This window comes from Macrobrachium nipponense, chromosome 43 (genome assembly GCF_015104395.2).
Source record: "Macrobrachium nipponense isolate FS-2020 chromosome 43, ASM1510439v2, whole genome shotgun sequence".
NCBI classification, from domain to species: Eukaryota; Metazoa; Arthropoda; class Malacostraca; order Decapoda; family Palaemonidae; genus Macrobrachium; species Macrobrachium nipponense.
Window position 1 is genome coordinate 49,095,911 of NC_061104.1, and position 22,011 is coordinate 49,117,921.

General features: G+C 42.8%; 1 protein-coding gene across 1 annotated transcript; it reads right to left on the reverse strand.

Annotated features, from left to right (window-relative positions):
• On the reverse strand, positions 1 to 19,694 carry LOC135213725 (gastrula zinc finger protein XlCGF8.2DB-like). The gene is made up of 2 exons (XM_064247838.1): positions 19,558 to 19,694; positions 1 to 1,865 (listed from the first exon to the last, which is right to left on the reverse strand). The coding sequence occupies exon 2, from the start codon at positions 1,490 to 1,492 to the stop codon at positions 467 to 469; it is 1,026 nt and encodes a 341-aa protein (XP_064103908.1). The 5' UTR covers positions 1,493 to 1,865; positions 19,558 to 19,694; the 3' UTR covers positions 1 to 466.
• Positions 19,695 to 22,011: the final 2,317 nt, after the last annotated feature.

Consider the following 22,011-nt stretch of genomic DNA (forward strand, 5'->3'; position numbering starts at 1 on the left):
TACTAAGCATGATGTACTGTATTTCACTGACAGAAGGAACACATGAAAATAAAAAACTATATGTATGGTACTGTGCTACTACTGCATATTAATCAACACAACACAAACCACATCAAAATCACTTTGATAATACACAAATCTTTATTAGAGAGAAAAATGCATTGCTGACATCAAATCTACTGACAAAAGTTCAATAGGATTAATGGTGAGCAGTCAAGAAATAACCCAGTAGGGGCATACCACTAAATGATGCCTTGCATGACAGTGTATATGGCACTGAAGGTTCTTTTACTTTCATCCATTACCTTCAGCCTCTTCCTACTTGGCTGTTCATTTTCTTTACTTTACTTCACTCAGATTTTATAAGAAAATCTTACAATCACCCCTTGCCGGTCCAGAAATTTCACTCGACGATCTCAAAATTATTTATAACAAGCAGTCAAACAGCACATTTGTTTATTTTTCCTCAAGAACAATCCATATCTGCTTCTCTTTTTACAAGATTAAGGGCTTCACTTCTAGGTGGACTTGATTTAAGCACACACGGAAAATTTTTAAAGTCATTTTTCCTTGATAACAAAGATTCACCCTGACTCTCATCTTTAAGCAATGACATAAAACCTTCTTTAGATGAAGAATGGATACTATCTGAATCATATTCCCTTTCATCATTTTCCTCTAGCTCACTAATTTGATGATGCTCTATGTGTTTGGCCAAGCTAGACTTACATTTAAACACTTTTCCACACTGATTACAAGTAAACGAATGCCGGTCCCGTGAGTGAATGCCTAAGTGTCTTGTTACTTCTCCTCTATGGCCAAACTGCCTACCACAAACAGGGCAAACATAATTCTTTTCTTTGGTATGTACAACATTATGTTCTGTCAAATGTGATTTCTGAGAAAACTGCTTACCACACAATTCACACTTGTAATTTTTCTCTCCTGTATGAATCACCATATGCCTGCTCAAATGTGGCTTTTGATAGAATTCTTTACCACAAACAATACAGCTAAAGTTTTTCTGGCCACTATGTATGACCTTATGCCTAACTAAACTTGACTTGAGGGAAAATCCTCGTCCACAAAGCTCACACTCAAACTTTCTCTCTCTTGTATGCACAATCATGTGTCTCACTAAGTGAGACTTCTGAGAGAAGGGTTTAGCGCAGATAGTACAACTGTAATTCTTCTCCCCAGTGTGAATGGCCATGTGCTGGATAAGATTGGACTTCTTTGAAAATGCTTTGCCACACTCTTCACATATGTGAGTTTTCTCACACGTATGCACAGCCATGTGGTGATGCAGACCAGATTTATACGGGAATCCTTTTCCACAAACCTCACACATGAACTTTTCAGTACTGAACAACACCACTGGCTTAATTAACAGCTCCTCTGTAGCCACATCAGGTTCATTAAAGCCTTCCTCTTCCTCCTCCTCCTCCTCCTCTGTCTCCTTCTTTATATAAACTGTCTCAACTCCTTCCATTTTATGATAAAAAATCAATTAATGAACAGTAAGCATGTGCACATTGTACACAGACAATAATACCACATGTTTTATAAAACTGATTTCAACATCTCTTGCCATAATGAAATACAAACAGTTAAGTATAAATAAATATCTCAATAAATAAATTTACCCTAAAAATTATACTCATGAGAGTATAATGCACAATACTGTATCTACAAAAGAACAACACTGACATATGTATACTATTTAATAGATACCCTTCATGTTCCAATCAGGGTATGTACCATAACAAATTCATCTTATCTTAGTCATCATCCCTAAATAATTAAAATAGGCTCATTGGACGGGAGTCAACATGTCTTCTCCCTCTGAGGTTCCTGCAGCCAACCTGAAAAAAAAAGAAGGTAATTCCATGTAAAATAAGTACTTTCTTGAAATGATTTCATATGACATTATTTAAGTAATATGTAAATATACATTCAAATATCTAATTTTGAACAAGAAAGATTTCACCATCAAAATATATATGTAAACAGCACTTCATCTATAGGAGTTCAATACCCAGCACATTTATCAGTCTCATTTGTTTGATCATACCAATGTTAGTCATACACAAAATGATCAATAACAAATTCTGTACACACTGACAATATTCCATCTAAAAGACTGAAGGAGAATATGACAAATAAACATCTAAACAACACTGTTATGGACAAAGATATGGGGTGTACCACACTTCCAAATATATTATATTCAATATTCAAATCTGACATTTAAAGTATGCTTATAACTAAACTTCCTTTGTTCACTTACCTTGTTAAATATAGCAGTTTATACATTGGTTAAACTATGGTTATTTTCTGCCTACACAAGAGGTACTTTACAATATGCTACAAATTATATTAAGTATACTGCAGATTAAGATGTAGAACTTTGCTGCACGTTCAAAGGCCCTTTTAGACATAGAAGCCAGCAGTTCTCTTTAAGAAATGCAGTATAAAATCTGTACAGTAATTTAAGATAGGAAAAATAATAAATTTTCATTATACAGTGCAGCTATAACAGAATGATGTGACTGTATTTTGTCAACAAAACTTAAGGACTCAAGAGTTTTGTCAAAGAAGTAGATGAGGCACATTATAATTAATAGTGGGATGAACTGCACTTAATCTCTCAACCATACAGACACAAATGCTGTATCAGCCATTCTAATTTCAAACAATATGCTTCATCTCCAAAATATTCATAAACAATATGTTTGTTTTTTATTTGTTTGTATGGTGCTTTTACGTTGCATGGAACCAGTGGTTATTCAGCAACGGGACCAACGGCATTACGTGACTTCCGAACCATGTCGAGAGGGAACTTCTATCACCAGAAATACATATCTCTCACTCCTAAATGAGAGAATCGAACCTGCGACCACCGAAGTGGGACGCTAATACCATACCAACCATGCCACTGAGGCGCTCATATACAATATGGTCAAAATAATCCTTAATATATAATAATTTTGTTAAGATGGTAAGGAAATACTAAATTAAAATAAATATCACTAAGATCAACAAAGTCCCATTCATCCAATTCTCAACCATACAATAAAAAAAATATTAAGAGACTAAACTCCTGTTTAACTTTTGTTAAAAAGGAATTCAGTTGCTTAAAAATATTTTCTAAAATTGTAAAGGGATTAAAATTACCATTCAAACTGCAAGGTATCCTCACCTGAATAACATCTGTCTAACTTCTTTTTCATGTATAGAAGTGGCCAAACTCATAGAAATAGTGTATCAGCTTTATGAAGCATTTTATGTTTTAGCCAACATTCTAGAATGTTGCACTAAACTATTTTGCAACACTGTTGTAATGTTTATAGTCTTTATTTTGAATCACAAGTACAAAATATGGAAAACCACACATAATCTTGAGCACCAAGCTCTAATTGTACCCTGAACAGTCTCACAAGTCAAACATCACTCTTCAGATTTGTCCTTTCTTCACATATTTAGGACTCTTCTCATACTATAATGGGCGTAATGTCTGTCTGTCTGTCTGTCATTCAATCACGGCCAAACGGCTGGTCAGATGGGCATGAAACTTGGCAGGGTTATGGTGGGGACCCCTAAGATGGTTTGTAATGGGGTTTCATCCAACCTAACCCCCTCCTTTGTAGGGGGTGGGGGTGAGAAGGGATTCCCTGAAACGGAGCTGTTTCTGGCCATGAATCGAGGCTGGTTATTCCCGTAGACTTAGTTACTTTATGATTTTTCATACATAATTTCTGTACAACTTCCCAGAGAAAGTCACGAATATTTCAGCTCGGACACAATAGAAGATGAAAATTATCATCAATATATGCAAGATTTTTTGAATAACTTAAATCCATCGGGACTGCCAGTGCACAAAATAACGTTGAAGAAGTACTGCCAGGTAATGTTGCTTCGGAATTTTGATCCTGCCAATGGACATTGCAACGGAACGAGGTACACCGTTATGGAGCTAAACTCCCATGTCATCGAAGCAGTGATAGCAATGGGCCCTCACACCGGCAAATGTCTGTTTATCCCCCGGATTCCTCTGATGCCTTCGGACAACCAGTTTCCGTTCCAGTTATGGCGCAGGCAGTTTCCCATCAACCTGGCCTTCTCATTCACTGCAAACAAGTCGCAGGGCCAGACTTTGGATCGTGTTGGTGTGTTTCTGCCGTCACCCATGTTCACGCATGGCCAACTGTATGTGGCGATGAGCAGAGCAACTGACTCTGCCAACTTGAAATTAAGTTGTGGACAAACTGATAATATGTGACAAAGAGGTTATGTAGTAGGTATGTATAAAAATCGCCGTTATTTTAATATTGCTGAACAAATAGTAGATATAAATTTTTCACTTCTGCACCCGTATTTTATCACCCATCGTAGATGGGTCAGTTTGCTAGTAAATTTAATGTTAAATTTCTGCTTCAGAGAGCACTTGGATGGATGTTTTATGAAAGATGTTTTTCAACTGACACCCCTGCACAAAACAATTTCAGCTGAAAGAGTGAATTACGAGGATTGGGAATAGGACAGAGGAACGAGTGACTGCTATAAGTGGGCTTACCAACCTCAGGGGGGTTGTGCCCCCATATTATAACCAAGTGTGCATGATGAGGTTGAGATGATGCCAAAGCCTGCCCCAGCAGTTTGGTGCAGTGCCCTAGAACAGATTAGGTCAAGGGAAGATTAAGTTAGGATACACCCACAGTGCCCTAGAATAGGTTAAGTTAAAGGAAGATTAGCTTAGGATGCATCCAATTTCAATTATCTTAGAGTTGCTTTTACGTGAGGAGTGACCAGTAGAAATACACCTAATGCATGCATCTCTTCTGCAGTTTTACCCCTGGCAGCTGACTGTTACACTACTGTTGATACATGAACTATGCTATGTATCATTTTAACATGATATTGTTATTTTACAATAAAGTTTTGTACATACTTACCTGGCAGATATACTTAGCTTACGTCTCTGACGTCACGACAGAATTCAAAACTCGCGGCAAATGCGACAGGTAGGTCAGGTGATCTACCCACCCGCCGCTGGTGGCAGGTGTATGAACCAATCCCCCTTTCCAGTCATAATTTTTCTTCCACCTGTCTCCTGAGGGGAGGCTGGGAGGGCCATCAATCGTATATATCTGCCAGGTAAGTATGTACAAAACTTTATTGTAAAATAACAATATCATTTTTGTACATGAACTTTCCTGCCAGATATATACTTAGCTGATTGACACCCTTGGTGGAGGGAAAAAAGACAGAGGTAACAAGGAAAAAGGGGAGGGAAACAACATCTGTTGTAGGATTACTAACAAACCTTGGTTCTTACCTGATAAGGCTGAAGACTTCATAGTTACTGTCTATTAGTCTGCAAAGCCTGAAGAGCTACAGCGAGGGCGTGACCTACAGCTGAAAAGACTCTTTGGGTCTACCGAAGGGATTTGATATCCACTTACTCAGTAGAATCCAAGTCGGATCATGTCAATGGGGATTCGCCCTCTTAAATGACAGAGCCTGACCACTACCAATGCAGGGAGCTCTAGCACAAACAGATCACCTAACCATTCTAAATGTTAGCAATACGAATAGAAAGAGATGCCTACCCGCATCCTCTTTCAAACAACCATAAAAACACAAAACAAACGATAGGGAAAAAATTTACAAAGGATATGCTTCAGCTCCCTGCCCCAGCACCGAATCCGCCGATACATACGGGCCTAACGCGAAGCACTTCTCGTAAGTAATCTTGACGTCTCTAAGGTAGTGGTTCGCGAATACTGAATTGCATCTCCAGAATGTTGCTTTCATCAGATTCTGGAGTGACATATTCTTTGTTGAAAGCCAAGGACGTCGCAATGGCTCTACCTCGTGAGCCTTGACTTTCAAAAGCTTGAATTGATCCTCACCGCAAGCCAAATGTGCTTCCTTCACGAGGCTTCTAATAAAGAAGGACAAAGCATTTTTAGACAATGGTCTACTGGGATCCTTTACAGAGCACCAAAGTCTGTCCTTAATGCCCTTAAGAGACTTCTTCCGCTGGAGGTAGTATCTTAAAGTCCTTACAGGGCAAAGAGTTCTTTCTGGCTCTTCCCTACCAGGGGAGCTAAGCCTGGAACCTCAAAACTCCTTGGCCAAGGATTTGAGGGGTTCTCGTTCTTAGCTAGAAAAGAAGGAAGGAAGGAACAAATCACGGAATCTCCTTTGAAACCTACCCTTCCTTCTAGAGCATGAAGCTCACTAACTCTTTTGGCAGATGCTAAAGCCAAAAGAAACAGAGCCTTCTTCGTAAGATCCTTGAAAGAAGATGACTGGGGAGGTTCGAACTTCGAGGACCTCAGGAAACGAAGAACCACATCCAGGTTCCAGCTCGGAATTTGAGACAAGGGTTTCTTGCAAGTTTCAAAAGATCTAAGCAGATCATGTAGATCTTGTTGTTGGAGATATCTAAATTCCTGTGTTTAGTCTTTGTTGTTGGAGATATCTAAATTCCTGTGCCTAAACACAGCTGCTAACATGCTCCGATATCTTTGATGGTTCGAAACTGCAAGACCGCATTTTTCCCTGAGAAAAAACCAGGAAATCTGCGATTTGGGTCACAGAGGTACTGGAAGAGGAAAGCTTCTGGTTTCTGCACCAACGGCGAAAGACGTCCACTTCGACTGGTAGACACTAAGGGTAGAGGGCCTTCTAGCTGATGCGATAGCCTTCGCTGCCTTAGCTGAAAACCCCTTCGCTCTGACAAGACTTTTGACAGTCGAAAGCCAGTCAGATTGAGCGGGGGGAGGTTTCTGTGATACCTGTCGAAGTGGGGTTGTCTGAGCAGATCTACTCTTTGTGGAAGAGCTCTTGGAAAGTCCACTAGCCATTCCAGTACCTCTGTGAACCAATCTTGGGCCGGCCAGAATGGAGCTACCAGCGTCATCCTTGTCGCTTCCGAGGCCGCAACTTTCTGAGTGTTTGACTCAGAATCTTGAATGGAGGAAAAGCATAGACGTCCAGACCTCTCCAGTCTAGAAGGAAAGCATCTACTGACACTGCTCCTGGGTCCGAGATCGGGGAGCAGTAGAGGTCTATTCTCTTGTTCTTTGCTGTCGCAAAAGGGTCGATATGAGGTCTGCCCCATAACCTCCACAGGTCCTGGCAAACTTCTGAGTGCAGAGTCCACTCCGAGGGGAGCACTTGATTCCTCCTGCTCAGGAGATCGGCTCTGACATTCCTTTCTCCCTGTACGAACCTGGTGAGGAGAACGATCTTCCTTGCCTGAGACCACACAGCAAGTCCTTCGCTGTTTCGTACAGGGAGAAAGAGTGTGTCCCCCCCTGCTTTCTTATGTAAGCCAAGGCTGTGGTGTTGTCCGAGTTGACCTGAACTATAGCATTTCGGACGTGGGGCTCGAAGGCTTTTAACGCCAACCACACTGCCATCAGCTCTTTGTTGTTGATGTGCCAGGACACCTGTTCCCCTCCCAGGTGCCTGACACTTCTCTTGACCCTAGGGTCGCACCCCAACCCGTCTCCGACGCGTCGGAAAACAATACTTGGTTCGGGTTTGGCATGTACAGAGACAGACCTTCTGCAAATCGGAGAGGATCTGTCCACCACAGAAGGTCCTTCTTGATTCCTTTTGATATCCTGAAGGAGAATTCCAGGTCTAGAGAGAGACCCCTCCAGTTCCGGTAAAGGAAGAATTGGAGAGGTCTGAGATGCAACCTTCCTAGAGAAACGAATTGCTCCAGCGAGGAAAGTGTCCCAACAGACTCATCCACTCCCTCGCTGTGCATGCATCTTTCTCTAGGAAGGTCCCGTTAGTTTCTCTTGGCAACGAGCAATCCTCTCTGGTGACGGATATGCCCGAAAATCCGGAGAAAACCATTCCGAATCCCACAGATATATCAGCTCTCGACTGGGGATTAATTGTGACTTCTGGAAGTTCACCAGAAGCCCCAACGAACTTGCTAAAGTCAGTGTCTTTTGTAGGTCCTCCAGACATCTTTCTTGTGAGCTTGCTCTGATCAGCCAATCGTCTAGATAGAGAGACAGCCTCACTCCCTCCAAATGTAGCCACTGCGCTACATTCTTCATTAAACCCGTGAAAACTTGAGGGGCTGTCGAAAGGCCGAAGCACAAGGCCCTGAATTGGAAGATCTTCCCTCCCATCATGAATCTCAGAAACTTCCGTGAAGAAGGATGGATAGGCACATGGAAGTAAGCGTCCTGAAGATCTAGGGACACCATCCAGTCCCCTGGACGAAGAGCCGCCGAACACTGAAGAAGTTGTCTCCATGGCGAACTTCCTTTTTTCTACGAAGACATTCAGGGCGCTTACATCCAGAACCGGTCTCCATCCTCCTGAGCTCTTGGGAACTAGGAACAGTCTGTTGTAAAAACCCGCAGAATGAGGATCTTTCACTAGTTCTATCGCCTCCTTCTCCAGCATAAGATCTACTGCTAGAGAGAGGGCTTGATTCATGATGGGGTCAGGTCCTTGTACTTGGCTACCAACTCCCTCGGAGTCGTCGTCAACGGAGGTCTTGATAAGAAGGGAATGAGGTAGCCTTTTGCGGACAATCGAGAGTGACCAGTTGTCCGCCCCTTTTCTGGGCCCAGACGTCGGCAAACTTCAGAAGTCTGGCACCCACTGATGTCTGGAGGACTTGAATCCTACTTCTTCCCTCTGATGGATCTAGAGAAGGTCTTCCCTCGTTTAGTGGGTCTAGATCCTCTAGAGGAAGAAGCTCTGGCCAGGAGGGACTCCTCGAAAGGGGCTCCTGCCTAAACTGGAGCCTCTCTCTTGGTTTTAGCTTGGAACGAAGAGTGAGGCTTCCTGGTAGACTGGGCTAGCATGTCCTGTGAATCCTTAGCTGAAAGGGCACAAGAAACATCCTGAACGATCTTCTTAGGGAAGAGTTGAGGAGAGAGCTGAGAATACAGGAGAGAGGCTCTCTGAGCATGCGATACTGATTTCGTCAGGAACGAACAGTACACAGATCTCTTCTTGATCACTCCCGCTCCGAAAAGTGAAGCTACTTCACTCGATCCATCCCTCACTGCCTTGTCCATACACGTGAGAACACTGATAAGATCCTCAGGAGAAATGGAATCCGGGGTCTGCGTCTTCTTGGCCAAAACGCCCAAAGACCAGTCAAGGAAGTTAAACACCTCCAGGACTCGGAACATTCCCTTCAACAAGTGGTCAAGCTCATTCATCCCCCATGTCGTCTTAGCAGACATGAGGGCAGAGCGTCGAGAGGAATCCACCAGTGAAGAGAAGTCCGAGTCTGCCGAGGATGGAAGACGAGGCCCAAGGGTTCTCCGATTCATACCAGAATCCTAGTTTCAGTAAGCTTAGAAGGAGGGAAAGAGAACACCGTCTTCCCTTTCTCTTCCTTCGAAAGAAGCCACTCACCAAAACCTCTAAGCGCCTTCTTCATAGAGATTGCAGGCTTCATCCTGACACAGGATGAAACCTTCGAAGTTTTCGAAGTCGAAAATAACGAAAGAGGCGAGGGCGGGGCGACAGAGAAAGGGGCAAGTCTCAAATCCTGAAGCAAAAACAGGGTCCGTCAAACGCTTGTATGAAGAAACGGAGGAATCTTTAGGAATTTCTTCTTCCGAGGGATCCTGTTCTTCTTCCGCCGAAGATCCTTCACGATCCTTACGATGAAAGGCTGTCTTGTCCTCAGCCGAGAGTCCATCCTTGGAAGAACGTCTGGAAGAACTCTGACATCTAACCGAAGTTATAACTTCCGTTGAGCTTCTGCCTGAAAACTCCTTCTGTCAGGATGAGGGCGTATTCTAGGCTCTTGGCGCCTAACGAACGCAGGGCGAAAATCTGGCGAAGAGCGCCTATCAGGCGAAGAGCGCCTATTAGGTGAAGAGCGCCTATTAGGCGAAGAGCGCCTATTAGGCGAAAAGCGTCTATCAGGCTCCTGGCGCCTGTCTAAAGGAGAGCGGCTGCCTGGCGAAGAGCGCCTGTCATGCGGGAAGCGATTATCAGGCTCTTGGCGCCTGCTGCGAGGAGAGCGAATCTCTGGCGACGAGCGCCTACCAGGCGAGAAGCGTCTGACAGATTCCCGGCGCCTAATCCGAGGCAGAGCGAAAATCGGGAGAAGAGCGCCTTGAAGGAGAAGAGCGCCTACTAGGCTCTTGGTGCTGCTAAGCGAAAGGGCGGCTGACAGGAGAAGAGCGCCTGTCTGCCAAAGGGCGTCTGGTCACAGGAGAGCGGCTACCATGAGAAAAACGCCTACCAGGCTCCTGGCGTCTGCAGCGGGGAGAGATCCTGTCTCGAGACGAGCGCCTGTCAGGAGAGGCTCGTCTACGGGAAGCATGCCCCTTGTCAGACGGAGAAACGATGTCCGCAGGAGAGCGCCTGTCCTTTGAAGAGCGCCTCGTACTACGATCCACTCCTGGAGAGAGGGCGGTGGTTACTGACGAATAGCGTAAGCCTGGAGAAGAGCGCCTGGACTTCTTTACTGGGAGCGAGACGTCCTTCCTACGACCAGAAGTCACAATCAAGGAGTCAGCCAGAGCCGTAATCTGCGCCTGCAGACTAGCCAACACACGTGTAGGAGACTTAACAAAGTCCTTCACGGGAGACGCAGCTCGATCCTTACTAGGAGAGCGAAACTCCAAAGAAATCCTCGGTTTCTTGACATCCAATCCAGGATCTTCCGAAAAAACTTCAGGGCTGGAGGGGAGAGCGGAAGAAGCCTGCCAGGCTCTCTTCGACGGCCGAGAAGCTTCCGAGGAGCTCCAACCACGTTTGGGCGAAGGAGAAGGCGAAGACGAGAAGCATTGCCGTAAGACTTCTCTCTTGGCGCGATCCAAGGTAGCCTGGGATCGAACATCAGGCGCTACCGAGGGGACGCCTGACCGGTGGGGTTCTCCCTAACTTCCCCTGCGGCTTTCGATTTCCTCCTCCACTGGGTCTGGGAGTCTGGAAGAGGTCTAGGCTAGAAGATTAGGGAGCCGATCAGACGCACCCTCCACTGCACTGGGATCACTGCACAAATTGCTATCACTCTTACCTTCTAGCACTTTAATTTTCAGCTCCATGCTGCGAATAGTGGCTCTCATAGTGTCCACCTCCGAAGGCGCATCTTCGGGTTCGGTGCAGGAAGCAGGGGCTGAAACTGGTAAAGGCGCTACCGTCTACAACAGGGTTATCAACTTCAAACTCGCTAGCGCGAGACCTACTAGAACTCCTAGATGAAGCTTTCCTAACCTTGTCCTTCTCAAGCTTTCTTACATAAGAAGAAAGAGCCTTCCATTCTTCTTCATTCAAATTACCACATCATTACAAGGGTTAATAAATGAGCAGTCATTCCCCCTACACCTCATGCATACTGTGTGAGGGTCTACCGCAGCTTTCGGTAGCCTCACCTTGCAATCGCTAACAGAACAAACTCTGAACATAGTTGATTTCTTAATTTCCCAAATCAGACATAATGAAATTCCAAGAATAATCAAAAGAATAATCCAAAACCGTCCACAAATCGCAAATGCCAAGCCAAGGAGCAGGTACTTCACCAAAAGTCCGATGAAACAATCCAGGGCGAAAACGAGTAATAATCCAAAAATCGAGAGGTATCGACAACAGATGTAGTCGACACCGGCGACAGAAAAATTATGACTGGAAAGGGGGATTGGTTCATACACCTGCCACCCGAGCGGCGGGTGGGTAGATCACCTGACCTACCTGTCGCATTTGCCGCGAGTTTTGAATTCTGTCGTGACGTCAGAGACGTAAGCTAAGTATATATCTGGCAGGAAAGTTCATGTACAAAATAATTATTTTGGGGTTATGCATTTCCTACCATTTTGTCATTCAATCACTTGGTTTTGGTGCACCCTTACACAAAAATACTTGGTTTTCACTTGCTGGGTCCACTATAATGCTGGACACACAGGGTAGGGAAATTTACAAAAACAAAAAATGTGGTTCACACCAATTGTATATGTGTATCTATGTATGTATACATAAATATATAAAATAGGTGGCCCTACCATAATATTTGTCTGAACCGGCATTTCCATTAAAATATTTCTTTGGTTTCATAAAAAATTTCCTGTGCATTACAAGTTCCTGTGTTTTCACGTGTTCACTAAGCATTGCACATTATTCTTTGCAAGTTTCCCAAATACATGGTAAGATTGCCACACTAGTGTGAAATCTTCCTTGTAGATGACATCATTCACCCCTCCCACCATTCTTTCAACCAATCAAAGACCTGATCACCCTCCCAGTAAAGCTAAACTAACTGCATTTTTTATATCAGTAACGATGAGTTCCAGTCCATTAAACATCACAGTCTTTTCACTCTTAAAGCATTTTCCCCATTAAATGTGATAACAAGTCTATTAATTAATATGATTTCAGTTTATATTATTGCAGTAATTACATCATATTATTTGCATTATACTGTCATTTTTCATTGAGAAACATTGGGGTTTGCCTCCCCCATATGAGCCAACGAATGAAAACTCGTTCATTCACTGTTAAAGGTAAGTGCTTTTGTGATTTGCAGTCATTGTTCAGACCTTAATCTTGGTGACTGCAGTGTTTTATAATTTTTTGGGGGGTGTAGTGTCGTTGAATTTTGTCTATTTTGTAAATGCGTATTTAGTTTGTCATAAGTGTTGCCTTGAAAAAAAGTTATGGCAAGTTGCTCTTTTAGTGATGTCACTGTTACTGTGTACCAATCACAAACTTGTCGAGTGCGCAACCAACCTTGGTGGTAATTTTAAGTGATGTCTTCATGCCTACATTTACCTTGGTATTTAATTTTTCGTAAAGCTTTAGTGCTTTTGATTTAGAAGTGGTCTTTGTTGATCAACTGTTAATTATGCCCAGGCCTCTCTACCTAACACCAGCCAACACCCCCTCTTTACCAACTCACACCCACCTGCCTGAGTACCCCACCTCCCCTCAGCCACTCCCTTCCGTGGAACATATGGCTCCCTGAGGGTTTGCGTATGTTGGCTTCTTCTTCTTCCCAGTTGGTTCCCATTTTTATATGGGGTCGCCGTTTCGGATGAGCCGTTTCCATCTATTTCTACCCTGCACTTCTGCCTCATCAATTCCCTTCTCATGTAAGTCTCCTCTCACACAGTCCTTCCATCTCTTTCTTGGTCTCCCTCTTCTTCTTCCTTGAACCTCCGTCCCCATAGTATGTCTCCAGCGTGGTCCTCATCTCTCCTCAACAGGTGTCCATATCATCTCAGCCTCCCCTCCTGCACTTTCTTTGATACTTCCACCACCTTAGTCGACCCCCTTATGTAGTCATTTCTGATCCTATCCTCTCTTGTCACCCCAGACATCCACCTAAGCATTCTCATTTCTGCCACATCCATCTTCTTCTGCTTTGTTTTTTTCTCATGCTTGCTGTTTCCGTATCAAACAGCATTGCTGTTCTTACCACCGTCTTGTGAAATTTCCTTTTAACCTACCAGAACACAAACATGGCCGCTTTATTTACGTTTGTTTACCCCCACCCAAAACCCAAAACCCAAAATCTCAAAGTCCCCCGTCATTGTTGGTGGAGATAGGCGGTAAATAACAGTTTTACTGACAAAACACTACTGCTTCTTCATCAAAGCAGTAAGACTGTAGGGAAAAATCCAATTTCCAATGGGTTAAAAAAAAAAATAAAAAAAAAAAAAAAACTAATAAAAAAAAAATAAAAAAAAAAAAAAACAGGTGGTGCCAACCACTACACTAAGTACCTGCCCAGTATGCAACCTAACATAGGTATCTGGGTAGATCTAGTGTACCTATCCGCGGCGGCCCAGAGTATGGCAGTTGCAGTTTTTCTATGCAGTTTTACCTCCTGAGCAAGAATTTGAAGTAATATTTATTCGGACGACTCTAATTTACCTTTGAACTCTATCCTACGGTAAAGGGGATTCCCATTGGGAACCGGGGTGTGGGTGGGGACAAAACCCCAACTCTATCCTACGGTAAGGGGGACCCCCAGTGGGAACCGGGGTTTTGGGTGGGGAGAAACCACTTGGGGGGAGATTTTGCCGTGTTATTGTGGTATTTCCCACATTTATCACTTTTAAAAACACGAAATACAGGCGGAAATAAGAAATAACAAAAAACTAGCTATAGTGGAGCCGTTCCACATCCATATTTGTCTACTACCACTACTACCACAACAATGAATCCTACTACGCATGCGCTAATGCTACTGCGCATGCGCTAACTGTAAGGGAGCTTTTGGCCTAAACTCGGACTTCTTAGTGAGGAAAGAAATGGGGGTTTACGGGAGGGATATATGTATTTAGCCAAACACGTTACAGTATGACCCCTACATTGCTACCGGACTGAGTGAAGGATTGGGTGGTAACAGGGTTCCCAGATTTGGCAGTTTCTCGCCTAAAAATTTGGCTTTTTTCCTAATTTGGTGGGTTAAAAAAAAATTCACTTTGGCTGGTAGTGGTATTTTGGCTGGTTTTCAAACACTTTCTATTTGAGCTAAACACTGATCCCACGTTTGAGGAATCTCTCCCCAGATTGGGAATTTTTGAAGGTTTTCAGGAAAATCTGGGGAATTTGAATAGGTTTTCAGTAAAAACTTGGTAACATTTAAGCAAAATATGTAGATGGCGAATTAAAATAAAAATCACACACACCAGATGACCACAAAACAGGCTGCCGGATTCTCAGGGAACGAGCCTCATTTCAAAATTTCAATTCATTCTCGTTTTTTTCCTGCATTCTTATATTAGTTTATATTATCTAACTAAAACTATGATGCCGCTATACAAGCATATATATGATAAAAAATATGCATTTATAAAGATAGATATAACGCACATATATTTGCCGGTTATTTGGGTTGGTTTGGATTACCATTTGGCGGGGATTTTGGCTGGTTCATGGTTAGATTTGGCTGTAGGTAGTGGTGTCATCTGGGAAACCCTGGCTGGTAACCATACGTTGAGTTACATAAAAGCATTTAGCTATTTTGTTTATTAAACATGTTATGTGAATTCTAGTGTTTATTCCTTTTCATTTTTCATAGTATTTGTATAATAACTGTTTTGAAATATCCCCACCTAATCATTTCACCATATATAACTTGAAATATTATGTTATAATTGAGGACAGACACCTAAAAATGCCTACGTGTTGATATAGAACTCAGTTTTAGGACGTTTTCGATACCTACCTACCTACTAACCTGTTACGTGAAATTGCACATTGCGTTGCATATTACATACACACTCCCTATATCATTTATACACAAGTCAATCCCTCCCCTTTCCAGTATTCACGACTGGCTCTTTACGTTTCCACCATTTACAATGCATTTCTCACCGATACCAATACCTATATTAAAGTTTGCCATTATTATTATAAAACCTACATTTCAATATATAATTTTTAAATATATAGTTTGCCATTATTCTTATAAAACCTACATTTCAATATATTCCATTATACACTTTTACAGACATTACAATTTACACCTCCCTTCCAGTTTCCTTACTATTACGCAGTTATGTATGGTTACTTTTTACATTTTACAACACTTCCACACCCATCAAAGTTAGGTTTATATGTTATTTTACCTACTGGGGGCCAAAATCCCATCCCCCGGTTAGGCAACATACCCTTAGGTTTAGTTTGTTATATGTTCCGGTTTACCTGCTAGTTTTACTTCCTTGAAGGGGGTTTACCCACCCGGTTAGGCTAGGTTGGTTAGTTCTTCAAGGGTGGATACCGGGGGGGGGGGGGGGAGGGGGTTACATTCCCTACTTGGTTACCTACTAGGTTAGGTTTGGTTAGGTTACATTCCTTACTAGGTTAGGTTTAGGTTAATCCTTTAAGGGGGTACAGGGGGGTACAGGGGGTGAAGCCCCCATGGTCAGGCAATATTCCCTACTAGGTTAGGTTAGGTTAGGTTGGTTAGGTTACATTCCTTACTAGGTTAGGTTAGGCCTTTAAGGGGGGGTAGGCGGGGTAGGGCGCGAAACCCACCTGGTCAGGCAATATTCCCTACTAGGTTAGGTTAGGTTAGGTTGGTTAGGTTACATTCCTTACTAGGTTACGTTAGGCCTAGTATTTCCCTACTAGGTTAGGTTAGGTTACGTTCCTTACTAGGTTAGGTTAGGCCTTTAACGGGGGGGGGTACGGGGGGGAACGCGAAGCCCCCCTGGTCAGGCAATGTTCCCTACTAGGTTAGGTTAGGTTAGGTTGGTTAGGTTACCTTATTCCTTACTAGGTTAGGTTAGGCCTTTAACGGGGGGGTACGGGGGGGTGGGGGCGAAGACCCCCCGTGGTCAGGCAATATTCCCTACTAGGTTAGGTTGGTTAGGTTACATTCCTTACTAGGTTACGTTAGGCCTAATATTTCCCTACTAGGTTAGGTTAGGTTACGTTCCTTACTAGGTTAGGTTAGGCCTTTAAGGGGGGGTACGGGGGGGCGAAGCCCCCTGGTCAGGCAATGTTCCTACTAGGTTAGGTTTAGGTTAGGTTACATTCCTTTTACTAGGTTAGGTTAGGCCTTTAAGGGGGGGTACGGGGGGGCGAAGCCCCCCCCCCTGGTCAGGCAATATTCCCTACTAGGTTAGGTTAGGTTAGGTTACATTCCTTACTAGGTTAGGTTAGGTTAGGTTGGTTAGGTTACATTCCTTACTAGGTTACGTTAGGCCTTTAAGGGGGGGTACGTGGGGGCGAAGCCCCCCTGGTCAGGCAATATTCCCTACTAGGTTAGGTTAGGTTAGGTTGGTTAGGTTACATTCCTTACTAGGTTACGTTAGGCCTAGTATTTCCCTACTAGGTTAGGTTACGTTAGGCTTTAAGGGGTAAGGGGGGTACGGGGGGCAAAGCCCCCTGGTCAGGCAATATTCCCTACTAGGTTAGGTTAGGTTAGGTTACATTCCCTACTAGGTTAGGTTAGGTTAGGTTGGTTAGGTTACATTCCTTACTAGGTTAGGTTAGGCCTTTAAGGGGGGGACGTGGGGGCGAAGCCCCCTGGTCAGGCAATATTCCCTACTAGGTTAGGTGGTTAGGTTACATTCCTTACTAGGTTACGTTAGCCTAGTATTTCCCACTAGGTAGGTTAGGTTAGGAGCCTTTAAGGGGGGGGTACGGGGGCGCGAAGCCCCCTGGTCAGGCAATATTCCCTATTAGGTTAGGTTACATTCTTACTAGGTTAAGTTAGGCCTTTAAGGGGGGGTACTGGGGGCAAAGCCCCCCTGGTCAGGCAACATTGCCTACTAGGTTAAGTTCCCTACTAGGTAAGGTTACATCCCCTGCTAGGTTAGGTTATGTTAGGTTGGTTTGGTTCTTTAAGGGGGGTTACAGCAGGCTCAACCCCACCCCTGGTCAGGCAACATCCCCTACAAGTTTAATTAGTTTTGTTATATGCTAAACCTATGTTAATTTGGTCTTTTGTATTTATTAAAACAACTATAGGCCACTATTACTCATTTACCACCTAGGACTTAAATCCCCCCCCCTCCTGGGCCCGTTATATATGTATTATTTCATATTTTGAACCCATGCCACATTTACATTTAGTTCCTTAACTACCCATTTACTTTTATTACCCTTAACATTGCCAACTTTTCTTGTAAGTGCTTGTTCATTTACCTCAGCCCCACCCTGCCTCAACCAATAGCATCAAAGCATTTTTACTACTCCACCCCACCTCTCCTACCCTGTTTTCTACGGTCTGGCCTCCTGCCACCTCCTAACTGTAGAACTCCAACACTGTGAATCTGCCGCCATGACATCCACTGCTGCATCTACTTCACGCTCGCCCCAGCCCCTCACCAGGAACTCTTTGCCAAACTTCATGTAAACAATTGTTATGAGTTACAAAGATTTTTTTCTGCCTTTTACTCAGGTAATTATGATCGACTAATCGGTTTTTGCCAGGACCACGGCCTCCTGAGAAAGCAGGTCTTTTGCCCCCATTCAGTCAACTCCAAGATACGGGAGGAGAATGTATAACTTCGTCGGGTACTTGGCTGTTGCTTATTTCAAGCTGCATTTTGAGGAACCCAAGACCCGCCTCCACGCATTCTTAAAAGCAGCTGCTGCTTTGTACCCTCCACCCCTTTAAGGTAAGGTCCAAACATTATTCTTAATTATTATGTTTTTGTAGGAAAGTGTTAGTGTTAGGCTTTCGCCGAAAGTTGCGCCAAGGTATGTTACTATTCAGTGGGGTGCTGCTAAGACAACTCGTACCTTCCACCTTACCCCAAAGCCCTCCCCCTGTGCGTTACCCCCCGCCCTCCCCCCTTAGTGAAACATGGCTCCGTGGTGGTTGGGGAATTTAAACATGGCGGCTGTTGTTTACATCTCCTTCACCGTAACGAATACTTGGTACCTTCCTATAGGACCGTTCTTCGGTGACTTAGACTATGGCAATTGACATTTTCTATGTTATTTTAGTTGCTTTACAAGGGTTGTAAGGAATATTTTTTTCGTTTGGTGGAACTAAACTTTAATATACCTTTGAGTTTGGTGCGGCTATTATGTAACTTTCAAAGGTCAATTACTGCTTAGTTGATGACAGCCGCCCCGAATGGATATTACTTTTTTAAAATCTTGTACAGTAACTAAAATAACATAGGAATCAGTCAATTGCCATAGTCTAAGCCACAGCGGATTGCTTCTGTAGAAATACCGGTATCTGTTCTAAGGTTTTAATTAGAGTCGACCAAAAAAATAATGTTAAATTCTTGATACCTAGCCTAACCAAGATACCTAATGAACAGATGCACAGCTGTTCTAGGCTATAGCTAGTAGTCTATATAGTACCTAGTACCTAGTTCTACCTTGAAATAGAAGATAAATGTAGGCCAAAGGCCAAGCGCTGGAACCTACTATGAGGTCATTCAGCGCTGAAAGGGAAATGGAGAGTAAAACGGTTTGAAAGGTGTAGGTTAACAGAAGGAAAACCTGTTAGGAGAGGATGAAAAGTAAGATGGACGAAAGAGGATATGAAAGGAGGTAGGCTATGTGAAGCAATGAACGAGACCGCAGCAGCCAGCCTAAGGGCAGAAGGGAGACTGCATAGAACTGTAGCCTAGTAAGTAGCCTAAAGCCTAGATACCTACAGTGCACCGTGTGAGGAGCACTGACTACTACCTCTACTCGGAGTAACGGTCAGGAGTGCACAAAACAGATAGGTAGGTAACTACCTAGCCTAGTAGGGTAGGTAACTACCTAGCCTAGTAGGTTAGGTAGCCGCAAATAAAAAGTTACGCAAACTCACATAATCTAGGTACGCCAGACTTGGCTACCTACCTAGGTAGTACCTATGTAAGCTACGGTGACATTGGTACCTGCTACTAGGTATCCTACTACTTCTCTAGTTAGCTAGTAGGTACCTAGGTACTTACTAAAAGAGTACAACAAATACCTACCTACCTACACCTAGGTAGTAGCTACTACCTAGCCCTACCTATCTAGTAGCTAGCTGGGTACCTAGCCTACGTTAACATAAGCCCTGATGTATAGATTCTCTTCTGGGGAAAACCAGGACAAGCATCATTAAGAAGACAACGATATATCTGCCTTCCTTACCTCTGAAATTGGGGATCTCACTCCCACATCTCATTAATCGGATAACATCTGTCAAATCTTCTTACGTCGCTGGAAACACAGACGAGCTCTATTGGTACAAGTAGTAGTAGGGGGAGAGGCTCTGTAAAGACTCCCTATTTTGCTCTCGTTTTCTTCTTCTTTTTTGTTGCAGGTTGGCTTAGTTTAGATCAGTGTTCTTAAAGGGTCTGGTCGCGGCGGGACTCCTGTTTCAAGGGGTCCTCAGGATATTGTGAGGAGGAAGCGTTGCTGTTCAGTTCACTAAAATTTTGTGTGCAAAATTAATAATGTTGTGAAAGTTATTTTAAGAAAAAATGTAAACATTTATGTTGAAGATAAGCCATTCATTAACTAATTCAGTAGTAATTTTAGTATACATATACCCTGAACAAAATATTTAAACCCAAGAGGGAAATTAATATGATAAGGGGTCCGCTACATGAGTAATTTTAATAAAAAGGGGTCCACTGCACAAGAAAGATTAAGAAACACTGGTTTAGATAAAGCACGCCTGATGTGGACTATGGACTCGTCTGCCAACCATATTTGTTCACCAAAAGAGTTCAAACATACCCCGATCAAAGATGAGTTAGTCGGTATTTCTGATAAATTCGAGGAAACAGAATAAAACATTTTAGTCGAGACAAGTCGGATACATCAGGAAAGTAGTTTTCCTTCTTTCTGTCTTTCTTATATGATGTATTTTGTTTTTGTTTGTATGGTGTTTTTACATTACATGGAACAAGTGGTTATTCAGCAACGGTACCAACGGCTTTACGTGACTTCCGAACCACGTCGAGGGTGAACTTATCACCAGAAATACATCTCTCACTCTTCAGTGGAAGGGATGACCGGAGAATGCGAACTCGCGGCAGGTCAAGACATGCCGATCACGCCACTGCACTGAGGCGCTCTTTACTTAATGAAGACTATATACTCTGTTTTTTTCCATCTGCCTGTGGTGTTTGCGCATGGTAACACTGCGTCCCGGGCTTTAAATAGTTTACGCCTTTGTGGTAAGTTTTAGGTAAATAAAAGGATAGCTGGGTGTTACATTGCAACTGAAAAGTGTTTTAATAATTTACTGTATGCGAATTACACGGTTAATATTCGAAATAGGATATTATTTGGAGCCCGGGACGCAGTGTTACCATGCACAAACACCACAGGTGGATGGACAGATGGAAAAAAACAGAATATAGGTAATATGAAACTCACCGTCACTCGCGTCAAGAACTTGAAAAAGTAAAGACTGTTGAGAGAGTATACCACTCAACAGATGAAATATCAGCTCCTTCAAGTAAAAGGCTTGAGTAAAAACAGGAAGAGAGGTAAGAGATGATGAGTTTTTATAAAGCCGCTATTTTGAAAATTTCAAGTAATTATGCAATAACAACAGTAAATGGAATAATGTCAGAGTAATTTTTTAATTTAAGTGGAGCTGGCGTCTGGAGTTATGATTTGTTACCAGAGAAGTATTTTGAACCTCTGTTTACAATATATTTTTTTCTTTTTAAGAAATAAGAATCAATACTTTTCCGTATTGATATTGTCTGTTTGTATCATGGTGTTTTTACATTGCATAGAACCAGTGGTTATTCAGCAACGGGACCAACGGCTTTACGTGACTTCCGAACCGCGACGAGAGTGAACTTCTATCACCAGAAATACTCATCTCTCACCCCTCAATGGAATGCCTGAGAATCGAACTCTCGGCCACCGAGTTGGCAGGTCTATACCATACCGATCACGCCACTGAGGCGCTTTTATACGTATTGAGTCAGAGCATTTAGAAACCACAGAATTTTAGAACCCTTAGGATTCCGGAGAAACCAGTCTGCCGTACTTTATTTATAAACTATACTCGGTTTTTTTCCATCTGTCCAACCGCCTGTGGTGTTTTCGTATGGTAACACTGCACCCCGGGCTTTAAATAGTTACTCTATGTGTAAGTTTTAGGTAAATAAAAGGATACCTTGGTGTACATTTGCAACTGAAAAGTGTTTTAATAATTTAAGTATGCGAATTACACCATTAATACCGTTAATATTCGAAATAAGATATTATTTAAAGGCCGGGACGCAGTGCTACCATGCGCAAACACCACAGGCGGATGGACAGATGGGAAAAAAAACAGAGTATAGTTACGTTGCATACCGAAAGTTTTAATTTCAGTGAAGAAACCTACATTTTAAAGGTTTTTACTAATTTATTCATTTAAAAAATAGTAACACGATCATATTTGATTATACAATAACAATGCATGAACACTGAAAATTTTGTGGAATATGTAGCCTATGACATAAGGTAATTACATTATTATATTTATTGTATAATATCATTATAATAATGCTATTCATATTATGTAATTATTCTAGCACTCCTTCAGACTCGGCATTAAATCCCTTGATGCAGATCGATATGATATTTGGTCCC

Excerpts from the sequence above, each read along its gene's own strand:
- LOC135213725 (XM_064247838.1), bottom strand. The coding sequence starts at position 1,492 with ATGGAAGGAGTTGAGACAGTTTATATAAAGAAGGAGACAGAGGAGGAG.